General features: G+C 58.5%; 1 protein-coding gene across 2 annotated transcripts in view; it reads right to left on the reverse strand.

The window, feature by feature from the left end:
- Positions 1-1,297: 1,297 nt before the first annotated feature.
- Positions 1,298-9,175, reverse strand: part of PRPF31 (pre-mRNA processing factor 31) — a 17,947-nt gene continuing 10,069 nt past the window's right edge. For both annotated transcript variants that reach the window (XM_011979438.1, XM_011979444.1), the window contains exons 9-14: positions 7,205-7,294; positions 4,250-4,377; positions 4,073-4,145; positions 3,261-3,389; positions 3,078-3,176; positions 1,298-1,725 (exon numbers count right to left, since the gene is read on the reverse strand). In XM_011979438.1, coding sequence (XP_011834828.1) covers positions 1,600-1,725; positions 3,078-3,176; positions 3,261-3,389; positions 4,073-4,145; positions 4,250-4,377; positions 7,205-7,294 — 645 coding nt within the window. In that variant the 3' untranslated portion in view covers positions 1,298-1,599. The remainder of the gene's footprint in view (positions 1,726-3,077; positions 3,177-3,260; positions 3,390-4,072; positions 4,146-4,249; positions 4,378-7,204; positions 7,295-9,175) is intronic.

Here is a 9,175-nt window from a genome sequence, read left to right on the forward strand (position 1 = left end):
TTAGCCATGCGTGGTGGCAGGCGCCTGCAGTCCCAGCTATTTGGGAGGCTGAGGCAGGAGAATGGCGCGAACCCAGGAGGTGGAGCTTGCAGTGAGCCGAGACCACGCCACTGCACTCCAGCCTGGGCGACGGAGCAAGACTCCGTCTCAAAAAAGAAGAAAAATCCAAAAGTTTGGTGGTGGGCGCCTGTAATCCCAGCTATTCAGGAGACTGAGGCAGGACAATCAACTGGACCCGGGAGGTAGAGGTTGCTGTCAGCTGGGATCACACCACTGCACTCCAGCCTGGGCAACAGAGTAAGACTCTGTCTCAAAAAATAAATAAATAAAAAATAATAAGAGGCCAGACACAGAGGCTCAAGCCTGTAATGTCAACACTTAGGGAGGCTGAGGTGGAAGGGTCACTTGGGTGCAGGAGTTCAAGCCCAGCCTGGGCAATACAGCACAACCCTGTCTATAAACAGTTTAAAAATGGGGCCAGGGTGGTGGCTCACACCTATCATCCTGGCACTTTGGGAGGCTGAGGTGGGCAGATCATGAGGTGAGGAGTTCGAGACCAGCCTGACCAACATGGTGAAACCCCGTCTCTACTAAAAACTATAAAAATTAGCCCAGTGTGGTGGCGCATGCCTGTAATCCCAGCAACTTGGGAGACTGAGGCAGGAGAATTGCTTGAACCTGGGAGGTGGAGGTTGCAGTGAGCCAAGATTGTACCACTGCACTCTAGCCTGGGCGACAGAGCGAGACTCCACCTCAGAAAAAAAAAAAAACACACAAAAAATGTTAAATTCACCAGGAGGCCAGCTGCGGTGGTTCATGCCTGTAATCCCAGCCCAGGAGTTTGAGGCTGTAGTGAGCTATGACTACATCACCATACTCCAACCTGGGCAACAGAGACCCCGTCTCTGGAAAAAAACAGTAACAACAGGACCTGGTTATTGGGGGCTGATGGCCATGCTAAGTGCTTTCTGTGCATTTTTTCCAGTCCTGGGCACCTAGGCGTAGGTGTGGAGGCTTGGAAAGGCGAGCTGGCTGGCCTGAGGTGCCACAGCAATCCCAGCTGGCCTGCGCTGAGCTCTGCGGCTGTCGGCAGCCACATCATTTGCTATCGAAGTGACTGAGGTTGTCCAGGGCGCTGGAGAGGGTTTTTCCTTCTGGGATCCCATGACGAGAAAGTAACGGGGAACGGAGTGCGCCTAGACACCGCTTGGACCCGAGGGAAAGCTCTCTTCTCAAAACTCCATAGCTCTGACTCTTCTAGTTGCCCCAGCTGTTTGAAAAATGATCACTCCCCAAGGACAGATCTTGATAATGTCCTTTTAATTGTACTCTTTTCAAAAAAGTATCTCCTTTCTCAGTTAAAATAAAACAGACAAGGCATGATGAAGACCGGCTCTAGCCCACACCAGGCAGTGACCTCGGTCCTGGGGGAGGCCAGGCCGGGCTCTTCCAAGGCCTCCTCCCTGGGGAGCCCAGCACTGGGGCCGGTGGCAGGGCAGGCTCTCCCTGTCAGAACCCCCAGCCCCAATCCCAGCCCTTCGGAAGCACTGGGCCTCTGTGTCCCTTCAGCGGGAAGCCACCTTGGACACACGCAGTCATTCAGGTGGACATGAGGCCACTCTTCTCGCCCTTGACCTTGAGGAACTCAGCCATGCTGGAGAAATACTTCTGGTTGGCCTCAGCCACCTTCTTCTCTGCCGCCTGCGGGTTCACAATCTCCAGGCCCTGGGCAGGTGAGGGAGACAGGATGGTGGGTTGGGTGAGGAGAAGGCCCCAACTGTGACCCATCAGAGCCCCCCAGGCCCTTCCCCATGGTACTCAGGCCTTGGGTGGGCATGAGACAGTTTGCCTGTCCCTGGAGTTGCCCTGTCTTGGGAGGTTCTGACTCAGTGGGTCTCGGGGGAGAGGCTGGGGAGGAACCAGGGCGCCTAGATTTGTACGAAGTTCCTCAGGGGTGCTACAAACAACCGACGCTTGAGAACAGCCAATCCTGCCCAGTTTCTGCATGAGGAAACAGTCCCTGGGGGACGTGGCTGGCCCGAGGTCCCAGCACAAATCACACCAACACCACCGACGATCACAGTGGCCAGCGATGGGAGCCAACACCTGGCTGGCACTTCCTAAATATTTTCAAGGCAACAGAGCAAGCCCCTGTCTCTAAAAAAAATAATAATAATAACAGGACCCAGTCATCGGGCTCCAGTGGTGAGCCCAGTGCCAAGTGCTTCCTGTGCATTCTTTTCAGTCCTGAGCACCTCATGGCAGAGGAGGGGATGCTTGGAAAGGCACAGCCACTGGCCTCATCTTCTCAAAGAGGCCCTCCCTGGCTGCTCCAAAACGAGAGCCCCCCGTCCCACCTCCTACCTCCCACCTCCTCCCCTCCCTGGCATTTCCGCCTTCTACTACATCGGACATCCTACGAGCTGTCTGTGCCTGGCCACCCGCTGGCTCCCTGAAGGTAAGACTTGTCTCTCTCGTTCATCGCTTCATCCCCAGAGCTGGGAACACCGATGGAACTCAGTAGGTGCTCCACAGACATGCGCGGACTGAGCAAATGAGCTCGCTGCTGTCTCGCCCCCACGTGCAGGCTCGCCCTGCTCTGTGGATGGTAAACCGAGGCTCCGACGATGCGGTGACTGCCATGCTCCACGCCACTCACTGCTGACTGGCTGGGGCCTGGACCCACACGTGACATCCAAGCCCACCTAGCCGGGAACTTTCTCGAGTGGGGTCCTGAGGTTACCTTAACCGCCCTGGCCATTTTGAACTGGAAGGCCTGGAGGCTGAGCAGTGTAACCAGCTCACGGCCCCACAGAGAGGAACTGGATGCCCTGGACACAGCCGTGGGCCTGGTTCTAAAGCGGTGCGTGCTCAAGAGCACTGCTCAGCACTGGCCTCTCGTCTCTGCTGACCTCTTCCTGTGTGCCAGGAGCTGTCTACGTCCTCTGAATACCTCGTCACCACGCCCTCCACGACAGCCCCATGAGGGGACTCATCCTGGCCAGCTTCACAGGGGCAGAGGGCAAGGGGCCTTGCCAAGGTCTCGGGGCTGGGGACAGCCGGCCCAGGGCAGGTACCTGGAGTGGGGTGAAGGCCACGCTGGAGGCCGTGCCCGAGGAGCGGTCGCGGATGGTGGACTTCCCGCCGTACACGACGCTCTGCTTCTGCAGGGTCCGCTGTGGGGAGGACAGGGAGGCTGCGATCTGGGCTCCCCCTACCCTGTGTCTCGGTCCCCAGCCCCACCCAGGTCTGGCCCATACCTGCAGCGTCTTGGAGATCCTCGCCTTGGTGGCCTCGTTGACCTGCGTCTGCCGCACGCGCCCACTGCCCGACTTGCCCAGGTGGCCCAGGCTGAATCCCAGGTCCTCCTGGTAGGCGTCCTCCTCAATCTAGGAGGAAGGGGAGGCACCCTGCAGTTCAGTGACCAGGCCCTGCCCTCCAGCCACTGAGGCACCCCCTCGGCCAGCTGGAAGCCTAGCAGTCACCAGCCGGCTGGTCCCACGGGCACCTGCTCAGGTACCCACTTGGCCTGGCTGAGGCCTGAGGGCCCCCACAAGCGGGGGATGCTGGGGAGCCTGAGAGGGGCCGGGTCCTAGCACTGCTCTGTGAGCTGAGTCGAGAGGCCATTCCTTCCTTCCTCGTGTGGATTGGGGGGTGTCAGGAACCAGAACAGGTTTCATAGGATGAGGTGGCCTCTGAGTTGGGTCTTGCGGGACCAAGGGGGATGATGTTGGGATAACAGAGGAGACTGGCGGGGCCCAGGAACGGGGCGGCCGTGCAGCAGGGCACTGCAGAGCCTCTGGGCAGGGAGGAACTGGCTGAGGAGCCTGGGGCGATGGGAAGCTGCAGGGGCTCTAAGCGCAGGAGACACAGGCTCCCAGGGTTACAGGGGTCACTTTGGGGCTGAATGGATGGAAATGACAGTAGAGGCTGGGGGATGAGGGAAGAGGCTGGGACAGCACCCTAGACATGAGCCAGGGCCACAGGACGAGAGGAGGGACGGTGGCAGGAGGCAGAGGGCGGTGGCGGCTGGCTGCCTGTGGGGGTGAGGAGGGCGCTGGGGGAGTCTGACCTCTCCGAAACTCATCCGGTTGGCCTGCTTCCGGATCTCTGTCAGCCCCAGCCGCTCCTTCATCTTGCGGTACCTGGGGACGGGTGGGCGGGAGGTGCCAGGGAGTCAGCTGGGAGGAGGACGCTGGCCTCTCCCCTCCATGACCCCCACGCCTACTGGACCCCCAGGGCCCCTCACCTGCGGCCGCCTCGCTTCTTCCGCTGCCCATCCAGGGGAGCAGGCAGCGGCTTCACCTGCTTCACGGGGGGCGGCTCCTGCCACTTGTCGAATTTGCGTTCGATCTCATCCTTCAGTTCGTAGCCCACCTGGGGAGGGCGAGGGGGAGGTCCTGCAGTTGCTTACGTGCGCCGCCCACCCAGGCCTCCTCTGTCCGCCGTCCGCCTGTCCACCTGTCCACCGAGCAGACAGACTGCCCACGCCAGGGCTCCGTCCCCGCTCCAGGGCTCTGGGTTTTCCGTTCCGTCAACAACCGGATGGCCTCATCTCGGCTCACACCTCTCCTCTGGGATTTTTTTTTTTAAGATAGAGTCTCGCTCTGTCGCCCAGGCTGGAGTGCAGTGGCATGGTCTCCGCTCACTGCAAGCTCCGCCTCCCGGGTTCGAGCGATTCTCCTGCCTCAGCCTCTCGAGTAGCTGGGACTACAGGCACCCGCCACCACACCCGGCTAATTTTTTGTATTTTCAGTAGAGACAGGATTTTACCATGTTGGCCAGGCTGGTCTCTAACTCCTGACCTCGTGATCTGCCTGCTTCGGCCTCCCAAAGTGCTGGGATTACAGGCGTGAGCCACCATGCCCAGCCTTCCTCTGGGTTCTGTACCCTGTAAACAACTGTCTCCTTGACACTGGGATCGTTAACAGGCCCTTCAAAGGTATAACAGGGCCAAGCAGAATTTCTGCTCCTCCTCCCCAGCTTTCCGCCGTCTGCCTTTCTTCTCCCCGTACAAGCAAACGGCAATGCCCGAGAGCCGGGCAGCTGACTCCACTGTTTCTCTCCCACGCCGCAGGTCCCCGGGGACTCCTCCTTCAGAACCAATACCAAATTGGCCCCCTTCAGCCCCTCCACTGCAGCCAACGTTCGCCCCGGGATGCACAGCCTCCATGCTGCCTGCCCCTGGATTCCGCCAGGGCCTCCCCTCTCTCCTCCAGGGCTCGCTGCGCTCCAGCCTCAGGGCCTTTGCACCGGTCATTCTCCCTGCTTGGAAGACTCTTCCCCCGAGTATCCATGTGCCTTGCTCCCTGGCTTCACTCAGGTCTGGGTTAAACCCTCACCTCCTCAGAGCCCTGGGTCTTCCCTGACATCCCAGTTAAACCCTCACCTCCTCAGAGCCCTGGGTCTTCCCTGACGTCCCAGTTAAACCCTCACCTCCTCAGAGCCCTGGGTCTTCCCTGACATCCCAGTTAAACCCTCACCTCCTCAGAGCCCTGGGTCTTCCCTGACATCCCAGTTAAACCCTCACCTCCTCAGAGCCCTGGGTCTTCCCTGACGTCCCAGTTAAACCCTCACCTCCTCAGAGCCCTGGGTCTTCCCTGACGTCCCAGTTAAACCCTCACCTCCTCAGAGCCCTGGGTCTTCCCTGACGTCCCAGTTAAACCCTCACCTCCTCAGAGCCCTGGGTCTTCCCTGACGTCCCAGTTAAACCCTCATCTCCTGAGGGCTCTAAGTCCTCCCTGACATCCCAGTTAAACCCTCACCTCCTCAGGGCTCTAAGTCCTCCCTGACATCCCAGGTAAATCAGCACCTAATGTCGCCCCCACCCCAACCCCCTTTCTTTTTCTTCTTGGTGTTGACTTAGCACCGCTAGACACAGGACAGATTTCACCTGTTGACTGTCTCCTCGACCCGGCCCCAACAAGAACGTCGCTGCCACGGGGCAGGGCTCCTGTCTGTGCTACTCACAGCTGCACGCCCCACACCCAGACCAGGGGTGAGATGGGGAGAGGAAAAGGAGACGAGGGGGACACGGAACACCTGAACGCCATGCCAGGCTGGGTGCTTGGCAAATGACAGTTCACGAGACAGAAAATGTGTCTCCTCTCCCGAGTACATCTACCAAGGAAGACAGAAAGTAACTGAACAATTACTTGAATAACATCCCCTGTTGCAGCGGGGACAGATCCTGGTGCGGAAGACAAATTATACCCCCACCAACACACACATGCCCAAGGAGCTCCATGTTCTAATTCCCAGAACCTCTCAATGTCACCTCACAGGGCAGAAGGGACGTGAAGAAATTAAGAAGGATATTAAGGATTGTGAGCTGGGAAGACTATCCTGGACCATCTGAGTAGGCTCAGTATAGCCACAAGGGCCCTTAAAATAGAGGGGGGAACAAAAACAGAGGCCAGATATGAGACAGAAGCAGGGTCAGAGAGAGGTCTGAGGGTGCTATGTAGCTGGCTCCGCACACAGAGGGAGGGCCACGAGCTAAGGGGTGCCAGTGACCCCTAGAAGTTGGAAAGACAAGAAAATGGATTATCCCTTGACTCCCCCAGAAGGAACCCTCCGGGCTGACACCCTGACTTCAACTCAGTGAAACTCATTTTAGACTTTTAACCTACAGGACCACAGATAATAAACCTGCACTGTTTTTTTATTTTGTTTTGTTTTGTTTTTTAGATGGAGTCTCGCTCTGTCACCCAGACTGGAGTGCAGTGGTGCAATCTCAGTTCACTGTAACCTCTGCCTCGATGGTTCAAGCGATTCTCCTGCCTCAGCCTCCTGAGTAACTGGGATTACAGGTACGTGCCACCACATCTGGCTAATTTTGGTAGAGATGGGGTTTCACCATGTTGGCCAGGCTGGTCTCAAACTCCTGACCTTGTGATCCGCCCACCTCGGCCTCCCAAAGTGCTGGGATTACAGGCGAGAGCCACCGCGCCCGGCCAAACCTGCACTGTTTTACGCCAGTAGGTTTGTGCTACTTTCCAACAGCAGCCCTAGGAAACGAACCCACTGGGGAAGGGGCGCCTGCCCCAGGGAGGGTGGGCAGAAGCACTGCCTCTGCCTTGGTGGACAGTGCTTGCTGGGGTGGGCTCCCTGCTGTGGGCTCTCCCCGCAGAGACACTCCAGGCCCAGAGGAAAAGACACCCGGCCGCCCCTCACCTTCCCCTCCTCACCTTCCCCCCCTCACCTTCCCCTCCGTGCTCTCGTGGAAACTGTCCACACGGGCTGCCAACGTGCACTTGGCAGCCACCAGTCGGGCCGCTTTCCGCCGGAGATCCTGGAGCAATGGAAAACGGGGGTGGAATCTGTGTGAGACAGACAGATAGAGGTAATAGCAAAGCAACCACGGGCACTTCTCCTCCAGCTCTACCCTGGGTCCCGGAAGGGGGCTGTCCACCCGTGGGCTCTCGAGGCGTGTGCTCCTAGCTCCCACTTCACAGGAAGAGGGATGAGGGCAGGGCACAGAGCCACGTCCCAGCTGGTAAGTGGCAGAGTCAGGTAAGGATGACAGTAAGACACGCTGACGAGGACAGTGGTGACTGTGGAGACGCCGGAGGGGGGAGTGCGCTCAGCCTGGATGCCAGCCCTGTGCTAAGTACGCCCCTCGGATCATCTCATCAAATATGCAAATATCAGGCTGGTGTGATCATTGCACCCCCTTTTCAGATGTGGAAACCAAGGCTTCAAGTCATGTGGCCGGGAAGACAGCCAGCAGGTGGTGGAGCCAGGGTTCCAATCCAGACTGCAAACAGAGCCCAGCTGTCAGCCGCAGTGCAGCGATGGCCAGCCCTGGCCTCCCTTACAGGCCTGTGATGTCTACGGCCTGTGCCTGGACTGATGTGAGATGGGCAAATGAGGAGGCAGAGGCCTGGTGACAAGACACCAGGCTCCCTGGGGCAGGTTTAACCCACATGCCTAGGGCCGTGAGGCAGTGGCGATGGCAGGAGTGCAGTGAGGCGGCTGGAGCCCCGAGCCCCAGGCCCACAGTCCTGGGTTCTATCGCCCGCTCTCCCTCCTCCCAGGATGGGGCGACCTGCCAGCCTCCCTGGGTGTGTTCCAGTAGCAGTGCCTGACCTAAAGAGTCACAGAAAACAACAACAACAAAAAAAAACCTACACAGGCCTGGGGGGTGGGGCCAGGAAACAACCACCTGGCCTTGTCTATCAGTGCTATTGTTCTCCCCATCCCTGGGGGAGGCCGGGCAGGGCACAGGGCCATAAGCCTGAGGTCACCTGCCACAGTCGGACACAGCAGGGTCTGGACCCAGGCCTGAACCCAGGCCTGTCTGTCCCAGAGCCTGTCTTGCTTATGTTTCTGTTTTTTTCTTTTTTTTTGAGACAGAGTCTCACTCTGTCGCCCAGACTAGAGGGCAGTGGTGTGATCTTGGCTCCTGCAACTTCCATCTCCTGGGTTCAAGCGATTCTCCTGCCTCAGCCTCCCAAGTAGCTGGAATTGTAAGTGTGTGCCACCATACCTGGCTCATTTTTTTGTATTTTTAGTAGAGATGGGGTTTCACCGTGTTAGCCAGGATGGTCTCGATCTCCTGACCTCAGATGATCTGCCCGCCTCGGCCTCCCAAAGTGCTGGGGTGACAGGCGAGAGCCACCACTCCCGCCTCCTGGTTGTGTTCTAGGCCCCCACTTGTGACCCTCACAACAGCAGCGTGAGACGCGCCTGAGACGGGAGGTGGAGGATGCTGGGAGCGACCCCGAGGGGAGGGACCCTGGCTCTGGGCCAGACTGCCCAGACTCAGACCAGCTCCACCGCCTGCGGGGTCTTGGACAAGTCTGACTTTCGGTGCCTCGGTTCCCTCATCTGTGAAATGGGTGGTGGGGGTGGCGAAGGAGCAGAGGAGAAACAGGATCTCCCTTAGAGAGTTGTGAGGACTCGCGGTGGCTCAAGCCTGTCATCCCAACACTTTGGGAGGCCGAGGCAGGCGGATCATGAGGTCAGGAGATCGAGACCATCCTGGCTAACACGGTGAAACCCTGTCTCTACTAACAATACAAAAAATTAGCCAGGCGTAGTGGTGCGCACCTATAGTCCCAGCTACTCGGAGGCTGAGGCAGGAGAATGACATGAACCCGGGAGGCGGAGCTTGCAGTGAGCTGAGATCCGGCCACTGCACTCCAGCCTGGGCGACACAGCGAGACTCCGT

The sequence above is a fragment of the Mandrillus leucophaeus genome, unplaced genomic scaffold (assembly GCF_000951045.1).
Source record: "Mandrillus leucophaeus isolate KB7577 unplaced genomic scaffold, Mleu.le_1.0 Scaffold104, whole genome shotgun sequence".
NCBI classification, from domain to species: Eukaryota; Metazoa; Chordata; class Mammalia; order Primates; family Cercopithecidae; genus Mandrillus; species Mandrillus leucophaeus.